This window comes from Ananas comosus, linkage group 25 (genome assembly GCF_001540865.1).
Source record: "Ananas comosus cultivar F153 linkage group 25, ASM154086v1, whole genome shotgun sequence".
Taxonomy (NCBI): Eukaryota; Viridiplantae; Streptophyta; class Magnoliopsida; order Poales; family Bromeliaceae; genus Ananas; species Ananas comosus.
In genome coordinates this window covers 2,516,459-2,542,997 of record NC_033645.1, presented here as the reverse complement: position 1 = coordinate 2,542,997, position 26,539 = coordinate 2,516,459, and the positions used below count along the sequence as shown (strand labels likewise).

The window sequence follows — 26,539 nt, the reverse complement described above, 5'->3', positions numbered from 1 at the left end:
CTAAAAATTTCCATCTTCATTCATTCTTTTCCTTTTTATCGACTACACCCGCGTGCAAAATTACAAATTATTTGATAATAGTTTTTAAAATGCAGAACAACCAGTTCAAAATGCGGCATAGCATCGTCATCAAACTACTAATGTAAGCTAAGAACAAAGTGAAAGAGCCAATCTAACAAATAGGTCGATCAGGTAAGATTATTATTACATTGATTTCGAAAATGCCTGATCAATAGCATATTTTTAAAGTTAACTAAAATAAATTTCAAACATTTTTATCAAATCAGAGTGGCGCAGCGGAAGCGTGGTGGGCCCATAACCCACAGGTCACAGGATCGAAACCTGTCTCTGATATTTGGAGTTGATTTTTTATTTTCATTTTTTAAAATTTTTTTAATTGTCCTGTTTAGCTATTTTCTTCTCCCATTCGCACCTTTCAAACGCCCTAATTTATTGGTAAGCGCTTTTACATTTACCAATTTTTTTTTTTCTTCTTTTGAGTGGTTTTTTAATTTATATATATTTTTTTTATTGACCTGTTTAGCTTATTTCCTTCTCCATTCGCGCCCTTCAAACCCTAATTTATTGGTAAGCGCTTTTACCTTCTCCTTTTCAATTTAAGCTTAGTTTTTGGACCGATTGTACCTTTTTCTTTTTTTTTTTCCCATTACTTGCGATTGATTTAATTGATTCATAGTTAAAATTGTAATCACCTTTTCTTTTCCCTGTAACTATTTTGGTGTTTAGAAATCCAAATTATTATTATTTTAAGTGTTCGATTTTAGAACGGAATGCATGTAGTTTCTCTTAGTTTGCGATAGACTAAGTTGATTCATTGTTAAAATTGTGATCTCCTTTTTTCTTTGGTGTGTAACTTTTTGGTGTTTAGAAATCCAAATTTTACTTAGTTTTTTTGGTTTCGGTGATTCGATTTTAGTATATGAATCCAATGAGTACATTTATTCTGCTGATTAGTGTGGAAATTACATTTCTTCGGATCTTTCAAGATAAAAGTAAATATGTTTTTACAATTTTTGGTGGGTATGAATACTTTTTTATCAATTAACTCTGTTACGGTTTGTGTATAATGACTGAACAAATTGATACAATATAGGTGTGTTTTGTTGTAGATTCCACCTCTTGATACTTGAAAAGGAGGGAAAAGTTGTAGTATTGCTTTTGCTTTGATGAAAGAAGCCGTATTTATATTTGTTTGCAAATTCCTGCTGTGTATTCATAATCCCTTCCCTATTATCGTTGTAATTTTTGCAAGCTGTTTCCAAATTGCTACTGGTTTTTTTTTCTCCCCAGTATTGTGAATAGATAGACACAATCGCACGAAAGGTGCTTAAAATATGTATACATATATCCATCTTGTTTTGAAGCAAGCCTGAAAGAAAGAAAAGAAAAGAAAAGGAGCATGATAAAGTCATGCTCACTTCAGATATCTGTAATGAAGTTATTCACGCTAACTCATAAATTTACATGCCATATTGTAACACACAGCAACTTGGATCCCTGTACATCCATGCATATGCATGTGCATGTGCAAACTTCGTCATACCTTGTTCTAATTTCCCACCACCAGTAACTTACATAAGTTGGATTTTAATGCCTTATTTGGTGTTGTTGCCAATTGTTTTTTGTTTTTAAAACACAAACTCTGTGTAATAGAGAGTGCTCGCGGAGGTTGGAGTGTTCACGGTCTATTCAATTATGGTGTTGGTTGTGACAAATAGCAGAACTTGGTAGCAAACTTCAAATTTTTTTTTTTGAAGAAGAAGATACCCTTTAGCATTCTATTCACGGTTGCATTGTAAGCTTGCCAGTGATGACAAGAGCGGGAAAGTCCAACCAGCGGCACATCCAACCACAGAGAATTTTTGTTTGTAAAGACAAAAAATGGCAGCAATACCAAACATCTCTGAAGGTTTACTTTTTGTTTGTTTGTAATACAAGTTGAGTCTTCTTTAATTTTCGACTGCTTTCTTGATTTTCCATTCAAAAATCTCTGACATCGATATGTTGCATATCAACCTGCATCATGGAGAAAGTTGTAAGACTCAATTTAAACCTCTTAAAAGATGGGATGTTTCTCACCAAATATCTTGTAGAATGATAATAATTATACTATCTTGTAGAATAATAATATTATACAATATACAATAGTACTGCATGTGCTAAATCTATTTTGACATCATCACCATTATCATCTAAACACCTAGTGATATTTACCGCAGATTATATATTCAGCATAGTGCAGTTCCTTTTCTTGAAATAGCAAACAAAGTATATTAGATTGTAAAGTACCGAGCACAAATGAATCGGACTAGTTTCGACCTTTCTATTTATACACGATGCTTTGTATTGACATAACAGTTGTGCCATTTCTTCTTTCTGCCTTATTCGATGCAATGCTCTTTCTGCCTCGTTTGCTAATACGTATGATATTTTGGTACCCACTGCTAATATTATTAGAGAGAACCAAACTTAGTAATGTCTTGGGATTATAAAAGATTGAAGCATACTTAAAGAACATACCTTACAGTTGATGTATAGTAGGTGACTATGTAGATCAAGCTGCTTAATCCATATGTATCACACAAAATCTTAAAATTAGGCATGCAAATATTCTGCAGGGCTACTTTTGATGAGTTTGCCTTTTCCTCTGTTTCTTTGCCTACCATACTTCATTCCTAAACTTTACATCTTGCTTCTATTTTAAAGATTAATTTTTCAGAATAGAAACCTTAAGTAGTTCATTGGTAAGCCATTTCTCAACCTCATTTTTGTGATCCTTCGTGTCTCTACATTTGTTAGCATTAATAAGAGATCAGCACTTTACAGTTCATTCCAGATGCTTTGTAAAGTAGCATCAATCTTTTTTTCTCTCTTGTTTTTTTTTTTCTCTTTTCCTCCTTTTGCTATCATCCATCTGCTACAGATACTACAGAATTCTTCCATGCTTTTGGCGCTAGCATAACTTAGATTCAATTTTGGTAATATTTTTCGGTGATCAAAGATATTATGTATGAGGATTCTATCAACACCAAGAATGATATCTCAAGTAATTTTGCTTTTTTCTTTTTTGACACTTCTTATTTGTGTTCTTATCTTTTAACCAAAATTTTCTAAAACTCAGATTAATTCGGAAAGAATGAAGCAACTGAAAAACTAACAACAGTACATATGTTCGATATTTTGCTCGATAGGTTCAAAAACTTTCTGAAGGGCATCTACTTGGAAGGCCAAGGAACATGGATGATAAAAATCCTAGCCCGCGGGAAGTTCTCTGGTACCCACTTCAAGTTCTGTTTCTCTGCACGATAATTCTTTCCGACAGCAATATGGATCACCTCCGTGGCTTCCGATCTCCGAAAAGGTTCGCTTTTACTTGCTTCCATTCTTTCTTCTTTGATTTCTCCACTAAGACCCATCTCTCCTCCTCGCCTCTCTACATACAACTAGAAAACTACAGGGAAAATAATTACGGAAAATAGGAGGGAATTATATATGATTTGCTTTACAACACTAGTTCACCATTAAAGAGTTGGATTAGTAGCTTCACTAGCAATGATACTATAGGATAAAAGCAAATATTTGGAATGCTCTAACTAACCTTTAGGAGCTGAGAAGTGCTTTTCTTTTTGAAGCAGTTACTCTATGCCTTTTTCTTTTAGCCATTCTAAGAAGCATAAAAGAGAGGTGTTTTTGATAGGCATAATGGATATAGCATGTTTTGCTTTTGTGTTTATGCTTCTTCTTTTTTCCCCCAATAGAACAGTTGATTAGGCCTACGCTGTCCGGGTAATGAAATGGAAGTTGTAATGTGATTTTCGCGTCTTTAATTTATTCTTGTCAAAAAAAAAAGAGACAACAATCAAACTTAATTTATTTACCGTGGAATTATATGTGATATTATATGTAAATGAATATATAATATTTTTAGACTATATGTATAAATCAATAAAAAGATAATTTAAAGAATCTTCATATTATGTATACTACTGCATCAAAAGTGAAGCTTTCCCGTGGTTTTGTTTAATAATACGATAGTTGACAATTAGTGCCTTCACTTTTTTTTGTTGTGGAGGTGCAAACAAACTTAATGCAAGCTACATAGGCTCAAGCTCGGGTAAATTACACAAGAGTTTCAGAATCAAATTTGAATCCTTAGTTCATATGGACTCAACTCAATTTAATAACAAATAGAATATTATTTATTTCAAATAAATTAAAGTTGAACCTAACTTTATTTTGCTTCTTAAAAGGAAAATGAGAAGAGCGGATATAGCTATATACTGGGAAGAAGCATTTTGGGGCTGGAATATGCAATAATTATTTGTTTATTTATTTATTTTCGAGAAAAAGGAAGGGAATGTGAAGCGTATAGGCTTCAAACTTGGAATTTCAGATACCAACCTCAAATCTTTAACAACTGCGCTAAATATGGTTTATAGTTCAGATAAGTTTTATACGCTTTTATCTATATTTTTTCTCTTCCGTTCAGTAACTTGGAAAAGAAGATTCTTATATATGAACGTCCTTTTCTGATTTTGAAGCAGTTGCAGATTACAAGGTTCCAGTGGCATTAGAGAAATACCCTTATTCTCACCGTTGTAAATAAACATTTCTTAAAGAACCTATACATTTTATACACAAGAAGGAACAAAAAATATAGGAAAAAAAAAAGAAAAGAAACCACACATTCTCTGTCCAAGAAGAGCACCACGGCAGTTTCAGTTGATTTTGATTTTAACCTGCATAGTGCAAAAGCACATAACACACAAAACACACAAAATAGTTAATGTAAAATAATTATTATTATCAAAAAAATAATAATGTGAACTAAGTTAATATGAGAGAGAAAGAGAGTACTTAAAAACTTTTGAATGGGATAGGTTAATTCATCTATGAAGAAAAGTGCCTATCCTGTAACCTGCAGTAAACATACAGTAGTTTAGCTTGAATCAAAATGTTTACTTGTGGGATTTATGCATCAAAATTGAATCCGATTCGAAATTACAGTAGGTATTAAATAGAAAAGAACAATTGCCTATTTACCCCCCATGAAAGTTCACTGATGTCTATTCCTGCTTTCTTCAACTCGCGGACGTAACGCAGAGCTTCTCGGCACTCTTCTCTGTCGTCAAAGAATTTCCGCGTTTCACCTTCGATTTGATATGTTTCGTGGCCTTTCCCTGCAACAACCTACAGCACCAAAATTTTCACAAGGCAGAGAAGAAAACGTAGCAGAAAGTATGAGAAAGGATCTCCTATAGAACTTGCATTTTTTTTTGATTTTCTGTCAGTTTTTGGCAAAAACTCTTGTTCTCACAATGAGAAATAACACACACACAGACACACACACACACAAGAACAGTGTTGGTTGAGTTTAACCAATCTTCTCATGTATTGAGAAACATTTATTCTTCACATATTTAGAAAGTGAGAATGATATAGGAAGAAGGTTGGAGTAAGATATATTACGATAATGTCTCCTTCCTTTCCCATGGCAATGGCAGCTTGCAGAGCAACTCTTCTGAGATCATGGACAAGAAGCTGACACCCATTGTTAAGCTGCGCATAATTCTTGTCATGAGTAAGTTGCACATAATCTTGTATGGTCCATCCAACACCAGCTAACATGCCTTCCAAGATATTCACTAACCATACACAAGCACAATACCTTGGAGAATTAGGAACCCCATATTCAAAATTTAAGATTAGATATTTACTGTAAGATAGTTTTTGTGGTTTCTGACTACATTACTGAAACATAGAATGCTTACATGGATCTTCATTCCTGGGATTGTCAGAGGTTAGAATAACAACATCGCTTTTGTTGGTAGCAATTCGGGTCATGAGCGGTCTCTTTCCGCTATCTCGTTGGCCGCCACACCCGAAAACTGGAAGTGGGAAATTCAGAAGAGAAGTTTCATCAGTAAGGAAAATAACTGTGCTTATGAATAGTCTGCATAAAACAGATCAGTAGATCGCGAACCAGTTATGATTCTCTTCGGAGCGAGCTCTCTCATGGCATCCAAAAGTCTTGACAAAGCATCCGGCGTATGCGCATAGTCGACAATAACTCCGAAGTTTTGACCTTCATCGATCAATTCACACCGGCCCGGAACTCCAGCTAACCCCTCAATCCCCCTCTTAATCTCCTCTAATTGCCCCCCAACTGCGATCCCAACAGAAACTGCAGCAAGAATGTTGTACACATTGTACCGACCCACCAACGCAGAGTTGATTTCTACTACTCCCTTTGGTGTACTAATCGAAAGCTTCGTCCCAAACAAAGAAATCTCGAGCCCCAGAGGTCGCACGTCGCAATTTTTGCTATCCATTCCAAAGGTCACAAGAGGTACGTCTGCATTACCCCGCGCGATAAAATACGACGCATTTGGATCATCAATGTTCACAACTTTTCTATGCTTATCTGGATCGAGCATTTTGTCGAACAGCTTGAGCTTGCTCTCTCTGTACCGCTCTTCGGTTACATGGAAATCTAAGTGGTCTCGTGTAAGGTTGGTGAACACCGCGACGTCGAAGTCAATCTCGTCGCACCTCCCCAATTCCAGCCCATGCGACGAAGCCTCCATCACGATGGCATCGGCCCTGTTCCGCGCCATTTCCGCCATCAGTCTCTGAATGGTCAAGGCATCAGGTGTTGTGTTAACTGCTTCCAACTTGTTATCTTCATCAATACAGTAACCAAGTGTTCCCAACATCCCCGATTTCGATCCCATTGCTTCGAACACCGATTTGACCAGATGGGTCGTCGTGGTTTTACCGTTGGTGCCGGTGATCCCGACGACGGAGAGCCGCTTCGACGGGTGGCCGAAGAAGGAGGCGGCAAGGCGAGGGAGGATCGAATTGGTGTCCTCCACTATTACAAGGGCTCTACAACAATGTAAGGCCTCCTCTTCAACATTAACTACCTCAGTAACCACAACAGCTGAAGCTCCTTTCTCACAAGCTTCAGTAATATACAAATGGCCGTCGGTTTTCGACCCAAAACAACAAACAAATAGATCGCCAGGGCTAATCTCCTTAGAATTGTGTTGAATCCCTGTGATTGGTACCTGTGTATCTCCATGAATTGAGATAGGAGTAGCGTTGGCTTTGCTTAGGAGCTCGGAAAGGGTCATGGAGTGGGGGGTGTCAGAGATAGAGATTGGTTTTGTGTTGGGTATGGATTTGAGGAGCATTTTGGTTGGTTTTTTGTGGTGGTGTTGGGGTTTGGGGAATAGGGAGTAGGGTTTGGAGAAATTGAGGTGGGATTTGGAGTGGGAATTGAGGGTGAGGGGGAGTGATGGAGGGGAGGAGGAGAAGAGAATTTGAGGTGGAAGTGAGAAAGAGAGATTGAGAGAGTGAGGAAGAGGAGCCATGGAGGAGGTGTTTGAGACCAACAAGGAGAGTTTGACATATTTATAGAGTCTAAATTAGAAGTCAAATAAAGGAAGGAAAAGCACACTAGTTAAATTATGTTAAATGTTAGAGAATACAATAATTCAGTTGAGTTTGGCTATAGTGCTTTTAAAAGTATTTGGTGCTTGTAATTTTTTCACCACTAAATATATCTTTTTGACCAATTTTATCTCTTAGATTATGCTATTCTAGCAATCATTCACTCAACCCTAGGAGAGTTCTATTATTTTAATCCTACAAATCTTCATTCAAAAATCGAAAATCTATAAGTGCCAATGATTTGGTGCTTTTAAATTCATAGAAACTCAATTCAATTCAGTTACAATATAATCTTTTTGTGATTTGTTTGAAAAACGAAGATATATATATATATATATATATACATATATATATATATATATATATATATCATTTTAATTTGGTTCAGTAGCAGTGGATAGTTTTCAACACACAATAAACCCTAAGGTAAAGACATAATTTAGTGATTACTTCAACCAATCATTTAAATTTTTTTTGAATCAAATTAACTATAATTCATAAAAAAAAATAATTGATCAAAATAATTGTAAAGTTAGATGATTTATTGTTTTGTTTTTTGAATCTGAGTGTTCAAATAAGTGGCCCTTTTTTTTTCCGCTTTACAAGGCGTTCGTGTCTTTGCCTAGAGGCTAGAGATTATTATTGAGATTATTGCTAATGCGTTGGCCACAGGCCTCGTCTCGTTCTCCCAAGAAGAGAACCACCGACAACATCTTTTCTTTTATTTTTTTTCAATAATTTAAGAAAATTTCAATTATTTTGTTTGAAATAATTGAAAAAAGGACAAATTTTGTAAATAAGGGATATAATAATAATAGTAATAGCCAAAAGAGTATCCTTCCACCTGCCTAGATTTTTGTCTTTTTGAACCAAACATGGATAGTTCTACTAGTGTGACTGGGCCACAGTCCAGCCCATTTACAGCCCATTTAAGCCAGTTCAGGCCACCTTTGAGCAACTTTAGTTGGGCCAAACAGGAGTTTTAAAATACATTTCAATGCCTTGAAATTGCTTGGGTGCTAGATCTAACCTGAGAAGCCGGAGGATAACAATCAACTGCTATAAACAGTGGTGGTTAGTCTTTGCTTGGAATGTTTAACATTAAAAAAAAACGAAAATAAAAGAGGTACGGGCATGTGTATATATTTTTCTTTTAGCAGAATTCAAGTACCTACATAGAAGATCAAAATATTTCTGGACCTCAGGTTTAGCAGAATATATACGGCTAAGATAAGCTTCAGAACTTAAAAGAGGGGGGAAACTGAAGGAAAAAGAGAGAACTCATGTTTGATTGCCTATTCATTTGAAAATAACAAAAATAAACATAAGAGCCTAGGATTGTCGATTATTCAGTGGTGCAAGCAAATAAAAAATCCACATTAAATGTTGGAAATTAAACGAAAAGGCACTTCTCACTAATTTACAAGTGACTTTTCTGCACATTAACATTAAAATAAATTATTTTTTCTGTAAACAAATATAGGACTTAAACATTACTTGTACAATTCATGCTTACCGGCAGAAATGTCGTTGACAAGACAAACATGAGAAACTGCTGACACTGAGGGTGCAATCAATGAACAGGCGAAGCAGAAAATGACTCGTCTCGCTTCGGTGTTACAGGCCGAGCCTCGACATCTTCATGGAAGGACAAAAGAGGCTCTCTGATGACCTGTGGAGAAATAGTGAAACAGAGAGACAAAGTTCTGTTCAGAAGTTGTTAGTATTATTAACATAGTACAAGCAACTTCAAGTAGCTAAGGAGAACTCAATGATCTCATCGGCAATCTATGTAAAGATGAGTGAGTGCTTTCTTTAACTGGTCTTTGTTTGACGACCAGTATTGACAAGCTTAGAGTAGTCGATAATTAGAGATTAAAGTACATTTGCGAATTTAATCAGCAAGCAAATAAATACAGAAAGGCAAACTAACATAAAATGTTTATGTATCCTCTACTTCAAAAGGGAATTGGCTTTTAAGATATGCTTCGTCTAACGAATTTAACCACAAAACATTCTAATCTCGGAAACTGAGACTTTTCCTAGCAGTAGATTATCTGATATCCGGCCGGTAGTCGGCTAGAAAGCAAGAAGGAAATTGCCATGAACTGATAGGGGCATTATGTACAAAGGCTCTCTATTCAGGAGAATAAGAAGAAACAGAACAGAATTCTGAGAATACTAGAGGTAACATGATATTCCAATGATGCAAACAAGATGTACAAATTGACTAACAGGATAAAGCCTCTTTAAGAAAACATCTTGGTAATGTGAGGTAAATTGCAGGAGCATGGCAAAATTGCAGTAAATTCACCACTTTTTAACTTACCACCGTCGGAATTCTTTTTCCCAACCCTGCCCGATGCAACTTGTTGATATAATGCAAAGCTTCCCTACATTCTTCCCTGTCATCAAGATGTATCTTCTTATGACCTTGTAATTGATAGTCTTCGTGCCCTCTGCCTGCCACAACCTGCAATATGAGACCCATGTCAGAGAGCAAAATTGCATTGCCACGCGAAAAATTTCAGTTATTTCTTGATAATGTCTGTTAAGAAACTGAAAAGGATCACTCAAAACAATTAAAAATTATACAACTTGCTCGGCTCAAACAAAATTAAATAAAGATCAGATGCATCTTAATAAGGAAGGGATGGCATTCGTAAGAGAAAAATGCTATCGCCACGGAAAATTCTTTCATTGGCCAATTGTCCAAGTTTAAATTAATGTGATCAATAAAAGAAATATATAGTGGAAACCCAGGAGATTAAGTTGATTTCAAAAAGGGCACCTAAGCATGCTCTTCAACATGCATTTCCACCGTAATCTATACACATAAGGACACAGCTATGCAAAAGAAACTCGCACCTAAGATTGGCTGAAGATTAAACAAAGAAAAAGAACAACTTACAACTATATCCCCTTTCTCTGCCATAGCTATAGCAGCCCGCACTGCTACTCTTCTGTTGTCATGAACAAAAAGTCTATGGCCGTTCGGAAGAGGCGGGTAGTAATCATTCTTACAGTAATGTACATAGTCATGCATGGTCCATCCGACACCGGCCAACATATCATCCAAGATGTTCACTGTTAAAATGTATTGAGAAATTGACATCCAAAAGATCCCTACTTAGTTACTCGACAGTATAACTTGTGCTCGTTCAATCTGAAAGAACTTTGATTAAATTGGAAAGTATATATATATTCAGGATTCATACATGGATTCTCGGTTTTCGGGTTGTCTGATGTCAAAATGACGACTTCGCTTTTGTCGACAGCAAGTTCTGTCATAATTGGTCGCTTCCCTTTGTCACTTTCGCCGGCACAACCGACGACTAAATATGGTGCATCAGAGAACAAAATCAAACTTCAGCTATAACTAATCCATTCTTTTCTGATAGACTAACTAATCCATTCTTCAAACAGGCTTAAGAGTAAAAGCAGCATACCTGTGATGATTCTCCTTGCACCTAGCTCTCTAACGGTATCCAGTAATTTAGACAAAGCATCTGGAGTGTGTGCGAAATCAACTATAACTCCAAAAGGTTGACGGCCCACGTCTATCGATTCAAACCTACCCGAAACACCATCGACTCCTTCGATTCCTCTAGCAATCTCCTCACCTGAGGCACCGACAGCAATACCCACAGCTGCTGCTGCAAGGATATTATAAACATTGTGCCTCCCGATCAACCGCGAAGAGATTTGTAGTACGTCATTTGGTGTTTTGATCAAAACCTTTGTCGTCGTCAACGAAAGCTCAAACTTAAGGGGGTAAATATCTGCATTCTTATTCTCTACCGCAAAGGTCAAAACAGGTACTCCTCTGTTCCCCTGAGCTATGAAAAATTTTGCATTCGGGTCATCAATGTTTACAATTTTAACATGCCGTTGAGGATCAACCATCTTTGAGAAAAGTTTGGCTTTGCTTTTCCTATACTCCTGTTCAGTTCTATGGAAATCGAAGTGGTCTCTTGTTAGATTCGTGAACACTGCGACATCGAAATCTACTTCGTCGCACCTTCCGAGTGCGAGCCCGTGAGAAGAAGCCTCCATTACCACTGCTTTAGCCCCATTGTGCACCATTTTAGCCATCAATTTCTGAACCGCAACTGCATCAGGGGTCGTATTTTGGGCTTCTTCTAACTGCGTGTTTCCGTTAATATAGTATCCTACGGTCCCCAGCATTCCTGTCCTCAGCCCCATAGCTTCATAAATTGCCCTCGCCAAGTGCGACGTAGTCGTTTTGCCGTTCGTTCCGGTGATCCCAACCACCGACATTTTCCTTGACGGGTTCTTATAAAACGCGGCGGCAATTACAGGGAGAACAGAGTTAGTGCTCTGCACTACGACAAGAGCCCCACAATGTGGCATCAAATCTAAATGAACCTCCTTTGAGGAGAGCACCGCGACAGCTCCCTTTCGGACGGCATCCGTGATGTAAAGATGCCCATCAGTTTTACACCCAACACAGCAAACAAAAAGGTCTCCGGGAATCACCTTCCTCGAGTCATTCTGAACGCCGGTAACCGAAACATGCGGATCGCCGTAAACTGCCACGGGCCGCCGAATCCCGGCGGCATTTACGAGCTCGGATAGGGTCATCCGGAACTCGGGCTCTTCGATTCGGCCCCGAGGAACACCAAAAGGGCGATCTTTGGGCGGCTCCTCATTGAAAGAAGCGGTTTTGGGGATTGGTTCGAGTTCAAAAGGGGGTTGCTCCAACACAAGGGCTCTCTCCCCCGCGGTGTGGTGAGAGGAGGAGGAGGAGGAGACGTGGGGGAGCAAAAGCGGGTGGTGGCGAGGAGAGGAGAGTAGGGGCTTGTGGGGAGGTAGGAGGGAGGAGAAGAGGTGGAGAGCCATGGTAGTGTTGTGAAGTGGTGAGCTGTGTAGACGGGGAATGAGAAGGGAATAATAATGGTAGTATGTGTGTATGTGTGTATGTGTGTGTGTGTGTGTGAGAGAGAGAGAGAGAGAGAGAGAGAGCGCGCGCTTAATAAGGTTATAGAGAAAGGGGGAGAGGAGAGGAGAGGAAGAGTACTAGTATTACTACTGCCACAGTACCACCACCACCACCACCATGTGGAAAACAAAGAGGAGAGGAGGGGGTTGTACTTGTACTTGGGGAAGAGGGGGAGGGGGAGCTTCGATGGTGGGGAGAGAGAGAGAGAGAGAGAGAGAGAGAGAGAGAGGTTTTTTGGCGCGGAGGAATCAGCAGCCGTCGCCCGGCGGAGTGTTGGAGTGGAGGCAGGCGGACCCCATTAATTGCCGGCAAAAGTCGAGAGCGTGGGAAATCTTAAATAAGAAAACATAAAATAAAATAAACAAATAACAAATAAATAAAAATACTCTTGCGTTATTGGTTGTTATTGGCATTATTAACGCCTGAGTTGTTGGTTTTTCTCTTCTAATGGTTTGAGACAGTAATAAGAAATCGTAGATCTTATCGTTATTTGTTCGAAAATTGCTAAGCACTTAAAGATATTTATATAGTTTTTTAATTAAGTTGTTGTAGTGAGTACACTTACACTAATGGGACTGTGCCAAACAGCAACTAATAACTTAATGGGTTGGAGAGAACAAACCCATGTGGTGCACTTGTTTCCGTGTATATCTTTGTACTCCCCACGCGAAAACGCAGTGGAGGAGAAGCACTCAAACACACCCTTACAGCATCGGCAGGGCTTTGTTAGCTCGTAGCGCGGTAATTTCGTCTCAAAGAAGGTACCGATATTAATTCCACAACATTAAGGGACGAAGATAGCGGATCCAATGCACAACATTTTTTCCATCAAATTTGCTTATGAATATCCTATTCATCTTTATTTAAGCAAATTGATTTTTTGTATTACTTGATATATTTATTATTTATTATTAGGCAATAAGTTTTTCAAAATATTGTAAATCTATATGATCTCAATTTGGAGTAACGGACCACATCCAAATCGCAGCCGCTTCTATGCTGACGTGGTGGACCCGGTCCGAGCAAGGACCCACCGCCCAGAGGGGCCCACTATGCCACTCATATCACCTACTCTTCCCGCCAAAAACATGGCTTCGGCTTCAGCTTCCGCTCGCCTCCTCATCTGCTCTGACTGGTAGTTGTCTTCTCCTCTCCCCCAAAAATCCACGATTTCCTCCTCCGCTTTCGCTAATGGCCCCCGAAAACACTAATCTCCTTTTACCGCTTGGATCCTTGAAACCATGGCGATTCCATCCCCGGATCGAGCTCCCGATCTCTCTCCGATCGGGAAGAACACTAACCCTAATCTCTCTGACGATACCCTCCTCACCGAGCTCCAGTCCAGATCTATGGCGACGGAGGAAACCCTAGGTGATCTCCGCGCGAGCAGTCGCGATATCTCTCGAGCGCTGGAGGAGGCGTCGAGGGAACGGGACGAGCTCCAGATTAAGCTCCTCGAGGTTGAGGTTGCTCCCAAGGAGCAGGAGGAGGCGCGAGCGAAGAAGAGAAGGGATCTCGAGAGTGAGATTGAGATATCTAGCGTAGGGGTTTCCAACCTGATTGAGGAACAGAAGAAGCGAGATCGGGTTTTGTCAGGGGCTCTCAGCTCGGTCCGATCAGTCCGGGAGATCTTGGAGAGGATTGGCGATAGGGTTTGTGAGGACAAATTTGATAGGAGTCGAGAGATCAAATCCGATTTGGACGATGAATTAGAGATTTTGGTGTTGGAGATCCACTCTACTTGGGAGCTTGGAATGGAAGTCGAATCGAGAATTATCGAGTGCGATGAGATGAAACGGAAAGTGAAAAAGGAATTGGAGGACACCGTTCGAAACTTGACGGAAGAGAACAGAGATATCAGTAACCTGCTAAGAGTATCTGTTAAGGAAAAGGAGGCGGTGGAGCGAAGTCTCAGTAGGTTGAAGGAAAGCGGGGAGCAGAGAAAGGGCGCGATTCTGCAAATAGCTGAGAAGGGGTTGCAGAAGGTGGGGTTCGGGTACTTTATGGGGGTGATGGGCGGGGAGTCGCATCCTGATAATGCGAGCACCAAATCAGATGCGAGTGAAGGCGAAGAGGACGTTGGTACTCTGGTAAAACACTTTATTCATCTAAACTCTGCATCTCATCTGCTCAATTAACAAAGCTTTCCTATGAGAACTAAAATCATGCAGTGTATGTCTCAATTGAAAATTTGTAACCATATGATATGTTCGAGTTTTCCTTGTCTCCTTTCTTTTGCTCTAATGTTATACTAGTATGATGAAAAAAAACACTTGTTTAAACATTTTCAATGTATGTGAACTGTGGATATGCCACTTTCAGTAAGAAGGAAGTTTTATTTATGTTATGCATCATGGATGTAACTCTTCAGAATTTATACCATTATAGTTTCGTTTAGTTCTTTTGTGAATGGATGTCTAGTTTCTTTCTACCATGTTAAATAATAACATCATACATTTTAGGTTTATCTTTAACCAATTAGCTCTTTTGCTGGAATTTCTGTTAATTAGTCTTCGACAGTTGAAAAGATAATGAAGAATCTACGGCTTGAAATCAGCGATCTAAGACGAGCTTTGGAAGAGTCCAGGTAAAACATTCAATGATTTTTGCAGCGCAAACTCCTAATGTTATCATGATATCATGTAGTCTCTTCTCATCCTGAAGATTACTTTCTGATAGTTTTGATCTGTCATATATGCACATGCACCAGTTAGCATAAGCACATAATTCAGTTTTTATAATATTGTTTGAAACTAACTTCTCTCTTTTCCTTTCTTTCAGAAAAAAAAAATTTCTCTGTCTGCTAACACTGGTCTGATTGTATGCCATTCTCCAGATCAGATTGCGAGCATTTGCAAGCTCTTTCAGTAGGGCAGGCTCAAAAGATAACTGAGTATGAACAATACATTACAGATTTGGAAGAAAGAGAAAATCTGCTGACTCACAGTGTAATAATTTTTTATTAACATTTGCGAATCACAATATGGATAAATGCTTGAATTCTTTTTTAACCACTTGAAAGGTTGAAGAGCACAAGGTGGAAATTGCAGCAGCAGGAGAGGAGGTTGCGAGATGGAAGGTGGCATGCGAGCTGGAAGTAGAAGCCGGAAAAGCTGCGATCAGGGAACGCGATGAAGAGGTACTCCTAGGATTTTACCTACTGAGTTATTCAACTGAGATGGGATCCCTATTGCTAAATTACCAATTTGTTGAACTATTCAACTGAATTTTATTTAGGCATCCGACCGTCGTTTAGGTAATATTGATACTGGAAGTTGGTCTTCAACTCCTTGGTTATTTAAGTTTTCATAGAAATGGAAAGGCTTCTTGCAGTAAAACAACAGTTTGTAAAAAATTGAAGCCAACATTTCGCCTGGGATCTTAATCTGAATAATAATTACTAAATGAAATGGTTCTTTTGTGTTTTTGTAGGTTGCTTTGTTGAGAGAAGAGCTCAAAAGGACAAGGGAAGGACTGGACATGGCAAACAACAAGCTGCAGCTGAAGGAGAAGCTCGCTGCCACTGCAATGGCAGCGCAAGCCGCAGCCGAAACCTGCCTCCGGCTGGCCGACAGCCGGTCTGCAGGGTTGCAGGATCGGATCGAAGAGCTAACGAAGCAGTTGGATGAAGAAACAGACCGTGGCAGAAAGGAGGGAAGCGGCAGTGGCCGTCGAAGAGTGAGGCACATCTGCTGGCCGTGGCGGGGCTTTAGGATCACCCAGTCTGCTGCCACAAGAAGTGCTTCTTTGAGGAGCGGGAAAAGGCTGCCTGAAATGGAGGCTCTTTTGCGTATCAGAATCTGAAGGTTCTTTCGCAGCCCTACATTTATGTTCCTTTTTGTATTTGTGTCTATGTTTCTCTTGTATCACTGCTATGATGATGGCGATAATTAAGTTGCTTGAGCACGAGTTTATGCAGTCTTAATCTTTTCCGGTAATCAAAATGTTGAAATTGCGTATTAGATACGATAATTGGAAAAACATTTTCACATCAAAGTTTAGCAATGCTGACGGATCAGTGTTACCCTCAACAGCAAAAAGTGAAATGACAGTATTTATCAATGGCAGGAGAAAAATCAAAGAAAACACTTGAAAGCAATATAATTCTTAATTTAATGCTAACAGAAATATAGTACAACAGAGATTCTACTAAACAGAGTAACAAAAACTCATTTGCTCTTCTTAACTAGTGAAGAGGAACTCACAGGCGCCGCCCTCTTTTTCACGAAAGCACTTGTTCTGCTTTCAGGTTCATCTGTTTCATCATTGCTAGCCTCATTCTCTTCAGCATGGCTTGTTTTGCTTGTATCTGGAGAGGATTTTCTCCTCTTTGCCTTCACCTTCTGAAACAATTTCCTCTCGACTGGATCAGTCAAAGCTGCAGCTTTTACATTCAGTGGCGCTTTGGCTCCTAGACCCAACCTTCGAATACATTAACAAAACAGCTTTTGCAAGTCCAACAAGAACATAATAATACACAAAATTTGAACATGTCAAAGAAAAATATCTAGTAAGTATAGAAACCTCGGATGGCGAGCCTCTACTCTGGGTTCCTCTGGTTCATCCGGTGCCGATGGGCTCATCTTGCTCACCCATGATTCAGCCTGAAAAATTATAATTCCGATGAGTACTCGCATGGAGATAAATCAGTAAAATTCTCTTGCAAAGGCATTCACAACTATTTTCAACTATAACAGAAAATGTGAAATTCTTGCTGAAACAGGAAAGAGTAGTAAAATTTTGGGGCTTAAAATAGAAGTTTTAATTTAGAGCTCTTCTCGCTGCAAAAAAATTGTTGAAACAATTTTTATATCATGCCTCAAGCAAATATTATATAACTATAGTACACCCTACAACATGGCAAAATAGACCCTTAGTGCGACTTACGAAAACATGCTTCCACTGTAAAGTTTAAACTCAATCGCTGTGAAAGCATTGTGTCAAACACCTTAGGTGCTCAAAGAGACAATGCAAAAGCTCAGAAATTACAAATCTGTAATGCTCCAAAGGAAAAAAAAAAGAAAGAAAGATTAACAGTATCTAATTACACCGTCTCTCCCTTCCACAGAAGCACGCAAAGAACAACTTCTACAGTAGCAAAACATAAAAATCAAAATCACAAGTGGAGCAAAAAGTGACTCTTACGAGCTTCAAGGCTCTATCGAGCTTCACCACCTTCGGAGGCGCTTTCACGCTCGATTCCGCGGGCATTGTTCGGGTATTCGAGATCACGATCAAACAACGACGAGATCAAAACCCTGGAGATTTGGAATCCGAAAAATTAGGGCCGTAAAATCAACTAGAGAGAAAAGATAAAAGAGAAACCCTAACCATAATTCTCCAAACCCACGAACAGAGTACCTAATTATCGGCAGTGAGGCTTCTCCTACACGTATTGGGGTAGAAGGGTTTCTAATGGGAAAATCCAATTTCTATTCGTTATTTGTCTTTGTTTATTGGAGAATTTGCGTATATATCCTTACAGATATTAACGGTTGCCGAGTTATCTTTTCCTAATGTTAATAATATTGTGTATGCTCCTTAAAACTTTTCACTGTTTAATGATTACTAAGATTTATATATTATTTATCTAAATAACCTTTTGTCAGATATTTAAAAGATAAAGGAAAAGGTTAAAATATTTAAGTTTTTTTTTACAGATTAAATGAAATTATTTTCTTAATACAAACTTTTAGAGATACATATGTAAATATACACATCTTGAGGGATACAAGTGCAATATCATTGTATACACTATACACCAAAACCGAATTTACCAAAAAGTCTCCTTCGTCCATAGTAGGCAAATATACAAAGTGCAGGGATCATTTTGTAAAAAGATACATGTTCCCTTTTTTTCTCAAAAAAGAAAGGATCGATCACCAAAACGAAGCGAAGCTCAAATTAGGGTTTTTTACGTAGGAACGAGAAATAGGTATTTGCATCTCTTCTTCCTTTTTTTTTTTCTCTTTTTTATTTTGCTATTTGGTTAATTTTTTATGTTCTAATTCGATTCATAATTTTGTATTCGTTTAATTAGGGTTCCTTTTCTTTTATAAATTCAGATTCCGAAGATACGATTTTTTTTGTTACAATTTTTTTTTCTTTCCCTAATTTATCTAATTTCAAGCAATGATAGCTTTTGTTTATCAATCCCATTTCTGATGAATCAAATGCATCGCATTTCTACATTATTTTTGATAGGGATAATTAGTCTTTAGATGTAGAGGATTTTTGCCCTAATTTGTACCAGAAAACAAAAAAATCACCATTTATTTTGTGAACTTCGAAACCCATGAAATTATGTATAACAACATACATCTATATTTTTCATATGTTTTCAGCAGATTGATTTGGTGAAGGATATGAATGCTGAGAAACCCACAAATGGTGTGAAAAAACTATCACCATGTGATGTAGAAGCACTTAGAAAATGCTTGGAGGAAAACAAAGGAGACTATGTAAAATGTCAGGCACAAATCGAAGCCTTCAGATCATCCTGCTCTTTAAAAAAGTCTTCTTCTTCTTCTTCTTCTTCTTCTTCTTCTTCTTCTGAGACTTCCTCATGAAGTGAAAATTTCATGTAATTTGCAAAAGGAAAATTTTGTTTTATATTTTGACATTAGAGATCTCTCTGCTCTTGTAATAATTAATTGCTCCTATGCTTCAGTTTAGATGATAAATAATATTGATTGGAAAGCACCTTCTAGGAATTTTCTGTACAATTCACATGGTTTGATTTTCAGTCTTTCTTTCTTTTTTTTTTTTCGTTTTTTTGGTTCCTCTCACTATAATATGATGAAATGAAATTTCTAATGAAGAAGGCAATACATAAATAATTTATAGATTGTACACACAAGCTTCACAGAACTAGGTAGTAGAAGATAACCTGCATACAGTAACTCATTTAAAGATGAAATTTAATATTTCTGACAAAGAATTAGAGTTTTTACTCGGAAAATGCTACATTTCTACCTGAGTGTGAGCTTTCATTGGTGAAAGCAAAAGCCGTAAGTCTACTATGTATTGCATCAGGCGAAAAAAAAAAAAAAAAAAAAAAAACTTAAGTGTGAAGCTCCCCAATAATGTTAAGCTTCCTGATGATGTTGTTCGCGTTTTTTCTATTTTTTTTTATATCTTTTAATCATCAGATTATCACATTTAATTACGGAGAGGACGAAATTTAAATGTCACCATGCATCTTTCCAGTGTTTTAAAGGGTGGTTAGATGGTCCCTAGCTATAGATATTTACCCAGTAGAACACCTATAATGACCTGGAACTGTAGGTAACATGAGTAACTTCTAAAGCAGGTCCAGTGTTGTGCACTTATTAATTATTATTGAAATACTAGCCTTACTGATGTCTAAAGGCTAGTGATATAATAAGACTTTGTGCTTTATGACTCTGATTCCCACCCTAATGTTTTAAAAATATGTCTACCAACCAAAAGTTTGCTATTTCAATTGCTTGTTAAAATTTATTAGTTATTAGTGAATATAATTAAAATTGAACATGCCGCAATAATGCAGCTTGTTGTAAGCATTGAAAAGATGAACTGATTAGCTCGCGTGGTTAATCATTGATCCTCATCATTATTAGTCTAATAAGTCATATAGTTGTAGGTTTATAAGTGTTTTTTTTTTTTTTTTTTTTGAGAAAAAGATAGCATGCTACCCGCTTCATTCAATAAGTAGATGAAATAAGCAACATGGGTGAGACATCAAGGCCTCAAAGAAGACAGAGACAAAAAACGAAAAAACAGGATAGTGGAAGTTGTTTGCAAACTACGGCTGATTCTCCTATACTAACTACGAGGTCTATCTACAGCTCTACGGGTCAGGAGCACCCCACTGAGCTATCAGATGTTTGATCTTATGCGTCCCCCGGATCGGATCGGCGTAGGTTTATAAGTGTTAACAGCATTTTGTAGACGATTGAAGAGTTATGTTACTGTGCATTTTGTGCGCTGTTCTTTATTGCATCTCAATTTCTCACGAGTTAGGTTTTTTTTTTTCCCCCTAAAACATAAACTTTTTTTAATTTTGGTACTATCATATTATGAAGTTTATTACCAATGTACTCCATCTTTTGTGCTCTCTTTTGCTTCTTTTCTCTGTGGCTCCACCTCCTCGGCTTATTAGGTTGCTAAAATGAAAACAAAGCAAAGAGCTGGGCAATAGCCGCTACACTACAAATTAAACCACAAATTAAGTGCTCAAACTTTTGTGAAAATTTTATATATTTTTCCTTGGAAATCGTGAATTGGCACAACCCGCAAATCCTATCTCTATTTAGAAAGCAATGTTAGCGAGTTTTGAATTTAGCCCACACCTACATGAGCCTAAAGATACAATGTATTTAATAAAATTCATTCAGTCTAAAAATTTAAGCTGATTTTGATATCACTTAATAAAAATCTAAGAATATGATATATCTAATAAAATCTATTCAATTTAAAGACTCAAGCCGATTAAGTTTAATTCCACTAGTTAATATATCAACCTTTTATTCTCTTATTTGTCATGCGATGTGAGACTATTTATATATAAATTCTTATTAAATAATAGAAAAGATGTGTAGTATCTCAAATCTTAGCAAGAATTTGCCTTAAGAAATTCAAACCAGATAATAATTTTGAACAGAGTCTAAAAATATTGCAAAATAATTTTTAGGGCAAATCCAATAGCCTAAAATAATGATTTGTACATAGGTGTTTCTATTATTGTATAAGTGCCTCATAGTTTCATTTGTATTATATTATTACACTCGTCCCACCATCTAAATATTTGTAAAATATTAATTTTACTTAAAAGGAATTAAGTATTAAATTTAAGTTGCCTTGAGTATTAATGCAAGAACAAAGAATAAACCTAACCTAGGATTGGAGCTAATGTTCCCCGTGACCGTGACATATCACGGTTACATCAAATAAAATAATCGTGATTATAGTGGTGGGAATATCACTCCCTAACCCGTCGCTCTTTCTCTCAAATCGAAGGTCTCTCCTCCTCAAATCTTAGGTCAAATCGTGCTCTACTAGGTGGTCGTCGTCGTCGTACCCTCTCTCTCCTCTCTCCTCTCTCCTCTCTCCTCTCTCTCTCTCTATTCTCCTCCTCCTCTTAGAGCAAGGAGCGGGGGAGAGGGATCCTTCGTTGACTCCACTCGTGCTCTATTACTCCATCCCAAACCCCAATCCCGAACCCACGATTCCTCCTCGATTCCGCGAATCAGGTTGAGTTTTTTATTATTATGCTGGCGAAGGCAGGGAGAAATCGTCGATTCGCAGATTTAGAGGTAGATATTTGTTCAGATCCTTCTTTTTCCCACTCAGATAGTTTAGATTTGGGTTCTCATCGCCCTTAGGGCATTAATTTTTTGTAAAAGCTGTCGCTTTAGCACAAAATTGAGTTTTTCGGTAGATTCATTTGATGGATACTTACATGGAGTTCTACGAAAAGTGCAATTGATTGTATTTTACCCCTTAATAGGGGATTATTTTGTGAGCTAGTTAAAAAGTTTTGGTCTTGGACCTCTCGATCTTTTACTCATAGTGCTATTTGCTCGCAGAGACATTTATTTGGGGAGATCGTCTTCTAGGGCGTTTTTTCTGTTCGTAGGAATGCAAGCTACTATCGAAAGCTTCTTATAGCGAAACACTAACTGAAGAGGCTCCTTTGAATCTGCTGATTTTTTTTTTTTTATAGAGAAATCAGAGAAAAAGGTGGAATTTTTTGTGTTAATTTACCATTATGGAGTCAGTATGGAAGCTTATGTACTTGCTCGAACCGGCCTCTCTGACCCTCATTGCAACGGCAGTTTTTGTGACCTATGCATCGGCTTCTCGTGCCCTAGATCACGGCAAAGAGATGGAGCGGAATCTGGATTTTTCAGAAGCATCCATCACCTTAGACCGATCACAAGCGCTTATGATCCCCATCGCAAGCTCTTGTAGCCTTCTCTTGATGTTCTATCTATTCTCCTCTGTATCCCACTTTGTTACTGCTTTCACGGCCGTCGCCTCGGCCTCCGCCCTTTACTTCTGCTTCTCCCCTTATGTTGCTTATCTCAAATCCCAATTTAATTTAATGGACCCATTTGTGTCGAGGTGCTGTTCCAAGTCGTTTACAAGAACGCAAGGGATTTTACTGCTATTTTGTATAGGAACTGTGGTGGCTTGGCTAGTCTCTGGGCATTGGGTTCTGAATAATTTACTTGGCATCTCTATATGTATAGCTTTTGTTAGCCATGTGAGATTGCCCAATGTTAAGGTCTGCGCGCTGCTCCTTGTCTGTTTGTTCGTCTATGATATTTTTTGGGTATTTTTCTCGGAGAGGTTCTTCGGAGCAAATGTCATGGTCTCGGTTGCAACTCAGAAGGCGTCCAATCCGGTTCACACAGTGGCGAACAGCTTGAGCCTCCCTGGCTTGCAGCTTATAACGAAGAAGTTGGAGCTACCCGTTAAGCTTGTTTTCCCCAGAAATTTGTTGGGTGGGATAGTTCCTGGAAACAGTGCTGGAGAGTACATGATGCTGGGCCTTGGAGACATGGTATGTACTATTTTCTGTTTCAGGTTTAACAGTATGTCTTTTTGAGAGTTAGATAGCTCTAGAATGGTTGAATGTAAAAACTATCTACCCCAAATCTAATTGCAATACTGATTCTGCCATTTGGAATAATGAGCAGCTCATTGAGTAGAAAGAAGAATTTGCTTACTCTTAACTCGTATAAGATACTATAGTTAATAAGTTATTTTCTGATCGTCTAGTGGTAATCAAGTCATATTGCTAACACAATTATGTAACAGCTAGATCATTAGAGCTACAGTCATACTACTAATGCAATCATGTGGCATCTGGATCATTTGAACTACATGTTGTTTTACTCAATTATTGTTACGTATGAATGTTTTCATGGCTCTAAGTTTATCTATCAGCTCTTCCCACATAGTGGATTGCAACTATGAGACCCGCAATAACAATTGCACTGCCAACTGGGAACAAACTAGTTCCATTTGAATAGTGAACTGCCTCCTTCAATTGGAGGGATCAATCCTCTCTTGTTTCCTCAGGCTTTTAAACTGTGTTGCTCCAACTTATGCTTTTATTTGATTACAATTACATAAGCAGCTTGGCAATAATGCTGCCTGATATTTACCACCTCAAATTTGTTCGTGTAGGCTATTCCTGGAATGCTTCTGGCTTTGGTGTTCTGCTTCGACCACCAAAAGAGTAGGGATATTGCTATTTCATCAGAGAAATGTTCCACAAAAAGGCAAAAGTATGTGTGGTATGCTCTATCAGGGTATGCAGTTGGCCTGATAACTGCATTAGCTGCCGGTATCTTGTATCAGTCTCCTCAACCTGCTCTTCTTTATCTGGTGAGTGTTATCTAGTGTTATGTTAATACCAAAACTTTTTCTACACCATTTTTTTCACCACTTTGTTCTGATTTTTTTTTTTCTTTTTTCTGGGCATTCAAGTGCCTTTCACGGAGGCATTGAAGTAGTATTACAGTAGTTCCTTTTTCAAGAGAACATGTTTATTTTCAATTTATCTATTGTTTTATTTTCTAGTACCTTTTTACTTATACATGGTTTGCTCTTTAAATTAAGCAAAATCAAACTGTGTTTCACTTTCTCAATTTAGTTGGAAATCCTGCTTCCTGACTCATTCCATGACTACAGGTGCCTTCGACTCTGGGGCCTGTTATGTTTCTTTCATGGCTAAAAAATGAATTGAGGGAACTATGGGAAGGATCAAGTCCAATTTCAAACGACAAAGCCCGTCAAATGGAGGTTTGAACTCCGCTTGTGCAACTAAGGTGTAATCTCATATTCTTCGGTAATTTTAACTAAAGGAAACAGGTGTATCATTTGTGTTTAGCTCTACTTTTAACATATTTGCTTGAGAGCTTCTTATATGGATATGCAATGTTGTACTAATTTATTCTTACCTGAGAGATACTTTCTTGGTGGATATTTTCTAGACTTTAAAGATTGTTCTCCCAACGGTTTAGTTAAAAAAAGGACTACATTTGTAAAAGCTTTATATTCGAGCTTCTGTGTAGGAAAATTACGTCTAGTTAATGTTGATAGGTAATAGCCTTTCAATGGACATAAATGTGCACTTATTAGGATGGTACTTTGGTACAATTATTTCGCCGTAGAAGAAAAAACTTGTCGGTTGTGGGTCTCTTGCCTTAACTCTTAAGAGTGACATGGACATGTTCTATTACTTCAACCAACTGTAACAAACATTTTACTCATTTTTGTCAGGTGTGACCCTACTGCCCAGCCAAGGGAAAAGATGTATTAGTCAGCAGAACAAAAATGTGAAATTTTCCGTCTTACTTAATTTACGCTACTGCAGTTACAAAGAAATGTATTCTCAAATGTTCCACATGTGACAGTAACTCCTTATCATCCTTCTAATGCAAACTGTTTATTGCTGCGGCCGTTAATTCTGCTTTGCTGTACATTGGTTTCACTCTCTGTTGTTTCTGTTTACATGGGAAAGAGAAAATGATTGGTATGATAATTTTTCGGGGCCTTTTGTATTTGTCTCCTCATAATAGTAAACCTTTCAGAGTAATTTTTCCAACTGTTTCAAATTTAATTGGCCATGCTTGATTTTTCAGCAATAGAAAGAAGAAGGCGCCATTTACTAGTGAGGCGCAAAGCAGAGCTATTTTCTTTTGATTCTTACCTGTGGGCACTCTAAAAACCCCGTACCTTATAAACTCTCTCTTAATATCCTCTGTTTTTGTGGGTTTTTACCCATTTTGACCTTTGTACATCCTCGGCGGAGTATCACCATATTTACTAGCGCTAGCAAAGCAAAGGCATATTTTTGGCCATCCAAAAACTGTAGATCAAGAATTCTGCAGATTGAATATGCAATTTTATGGTAGGTAGAGATTGAAGCAACAATTTATGGTCGACGATAGAGAAAAGGAATATGGTTTTCTGAATAGAAGAGGTTTGAAACAGAACTTAAAACAACGTAGTGGTTTCCAAATAGAAGATGTTTAAAACAAAACTTAAAACAACGTTGTAAAAAAGGAACATAAAAAGAAGTTTGTCTGAGCCCGGGTTCGAACCGGGGACCTCTAGTGTGTGAGACTAGCGTGATGACCAACTACACCACCCAGACACGATGACATTTTGACGTGTGAGTTAGAAACAAAAGAAATATTTAATCTAGATTCTTACCAGATCCCGAAAATTAGTCCCACATTGACTACGCTACGAACTTGAGAGCAGCGGCGTTGTATATGATGTTCCCTTCCCCATGAAGTGAAATTCACGCAGCTGCGTGGTGGGCACAGAGCGAACTATTCTTTCGCCTTTTACTAAAGAATACCGTGTGCCCGCCACATAAAGCAGCATACGCCAATTTTTATGAGGGTTATTTGTCAAAAATGGCCCTACAATTCAAGTTTTAAAATTTAAAATTTGGACGTGTTTTGCAATAAGGAAATAATAATCTAGGGGCTTTTATTTGAAAGATGTTTGACATTGTCTAAACATACTGTCGAAATACATATGACAAAAAATTTTAAAATATATCTATTACTTTGAAAGATTTTAATGGAAAATTCATATTCAAACACAAATAAAGGTTCTCTCTTAGTCGAGAAAAATTTTCCACTTAGATAAATTTTGTTACGCTCATCAATAATGAGATAAATGTCAGCAGCCAAATGCAATCCGCTCATTTCATTGCTGTCGCAAAAGATCGATGAATTCTTACACAAGACAAGATAGTAAATGAAAACAAAGCCCATTAATAGATATATATTTTGACAATCAATTTTCGGACAAATTAAGGCTTGAAACCTTGCTAATTAGGAGAAGGAAACTGATTCACAATTCAAAGTAGGTTACAATCCTACAACATCTTCCCTGCAAAAGTCAATTGTTTTTTTTTTGTTAGTTTTATCGCGCTCTCCTTTTAACTTTTCACTAAAAAGCAATAAATTTTGTTTTAAAGTAAATAAATCCTAGATATCGCGAGAACGAGGGAGGAGGGCCTGTAGAAAGAAAAGACTAGCATTTCGGACCGCGCTCACTACCAAAAAAAAAAAAAAAAAAAAAAAA

At 37.8% G+C, this 26,539-nt stretch overlaps 5 protein-coding genes and 2 non-coding genes across 16 annotated transcripts; 3 read left to right on the top strand and 4 right to left on the bottom strand.

Annotated features, from left to right (window-relative positions):
• On the top strand, positions 283-354 carry TRNAM-CAU. The gene has a single exon. It is a non-coding gene; the product is annotated as a tRNA-Met (tRNA).
• On the top strand, positions 333-18,915 carry LOC109703584 (uncharacterized protein At3g49055). 4 transcript variants are annotated; one of them, XM_020224250.1, is made up of 8 exons: positions 333-456; positions 545-588; positions 3,213-3,382; positions 13,428-14,529; positions 14,950-15,026; positions 15,276-15,387; positions 15,462-15,578; positions 15,872-16,357. In XM_020224250.1, the coding sequence occupies exons 4-8, from the start codon at positions 13,681-13,683 to the stop codon at positions 16,241-16,243; spliced, it is 1,527 nt and encodes a 508-aa protein (XP_020079839.1). In that variant the 5' UTR covers positions 333-456; positions 545-588; positions 3,213-3,382; positions 13,428-13,680; the 3' UTR covers positions 16,244-16,357. The 4 variants fall into 4 exon arrangements, with proteins under 4 accessions (XP_020079839.1, XP_020079840.1, XP_020079837.1 ...); XM_020224251.1 differs by lacking the exons at positions 333-456; positions 545-588; positions 3,213-3,382 and adding an exon at positions 6,842-6,919; XM_020224248.1 differs by lacking the exons at positions 333-456; positions 545-588; positions 3,213-3,382 and adding an exon at positions 18,787-18,915 and having other exon boundaries at positions 15,872-16,245.
• On the bottom strand, positions 4,594-7,322 carry LOC109703582 (UDP-N-acetylmuramoyl-L-alanyl-D-glutamate--2,6-diaminopimelate ligase-like). 2 transcript variants are annotated; one of them, XM_020224247.1, is made up of 6 exons: positions 6,005-7,322; positions 5,793-5,909; positions 5,491-5,666; positions 5,065-5,211; positions 4,879-4,939; positions 4,594-4,760 (listed from the first exon to the last, which is right to left on the bottom strand). In XM_020224247.1, the coding sequence occupies exons 1-5, from the start codon at positions 7,215-7,217 to the stop codon at positions 4,928-4,930; spliced, it is 1,665 nt and encodes a 554-aa protein (XP_020079836.1). In that variant the 5' UTR covers positions 7,218-7,322; the 3' UTR covers positions 4,594-4,760; positions 4,879-4,927. The 2 variants fall into 2 exon arrangements, with proteins under 2 accessions (XP_020079836.1, XP_020079835.1); XM_020224246.1 differs by lacking the exons at positions 4,594-4,760; positions 4,879-4,939 and having other exon boundaries at positions 5,016-5,211.
• On the bottom strand, positions 7,952-12,339 carry LOC109703730 (UDP-N-acetylmuramoyl-L-alanyl-D-glutamate--2,6-diaminopimelate ligase-like). The gene is made up of 5 exons (XM_020224453.1): positions 10,926-12,339; positions 10,695-10,811; positions 10,388-10,563; positions 9,806-9,949; positions 7,952-9,148 (listed from the first exon to the last, which is right to left on the bottom strand). The coding sequence occupies exons 1-5, from the start codon at positions 12,337-12,339 to the stop codon at positions 9,050-9,052; spliced, it is 1,950 nt and encodes a 649-aa protein (XP_020080042.1). The 3' UTR covers positions 7,952-9,049.
• LOC109703585 lies at positions 16,479-17,915 on the bottom strand. Of its 2 annotated transcripts, none has more exons than XM_020224254.1 (4): positions 17,771-17,915; positions 17,585-17,697; positions 16,964-17,043; positions 16,479-16,861 (listed from the first exon to the last, which is right to left on the bottom strand). In XM_020224254.1, exons 2-4 carry the CDS (start codon positions 17,648-17,650, stop codon positions 16,609-16,611), a joined length of 399 nt encoding a protein of 132 aa, XP_020079843.1. In that variant the 5' UTR covers positions 17,651-17,697; positions 17,771-17,915; the 3' UTR covers positions 16,479-16,608. The 2 variants fall into 2 exon arrangements, with proteins under 2 accessions (XP_020079843.1, XP_020079842.1); XM_020224253.1 differs by having other exon boundaries at positions 17,801-17,912.
• LOC109703513 (signal peptide peptidase-like 1) lies at positions 21,399-24,915 on the top strand. Of its 5 annotated transcripts, none has more exons than XM_020224146.1 (5): positions 21,399-21,735; positions 22,009-22,988; positions 23,618-23,818; positions 24,125-24,235; positions 24,716-24,915. In XM_020224146.1, the coding sequence occupies exons 2-5, from the start codon at positions 22,191-22,193 to the stop codon at positions 24,719-24,721; spliced, it is 1,116 nt and encodes a 371-aa protein (XP_020079735.1). In that variant the 5' UTR covers positions 21,399-21,735; positions 22,009-22,190; the 3' UTR covers positions 24,722-24,915. The 5 variants fall into 5 exon arrangements, with proteins under 5 accessions (XP_020079735.1, XP_020079731.1, XP_020079734.1 ...); XM_020224142.1 differs by having other exon boundaries at positions 24,125-24,261; XM_020224145.1 differs by having other exon boundaries at positions 24,125-24,281.
• Positions 25,519-25,592, bottom strand: TRNAV-CAC. The gene has a single exon. It is a non-coding gene; the product is annotated as a tRNA-Val (tRNA).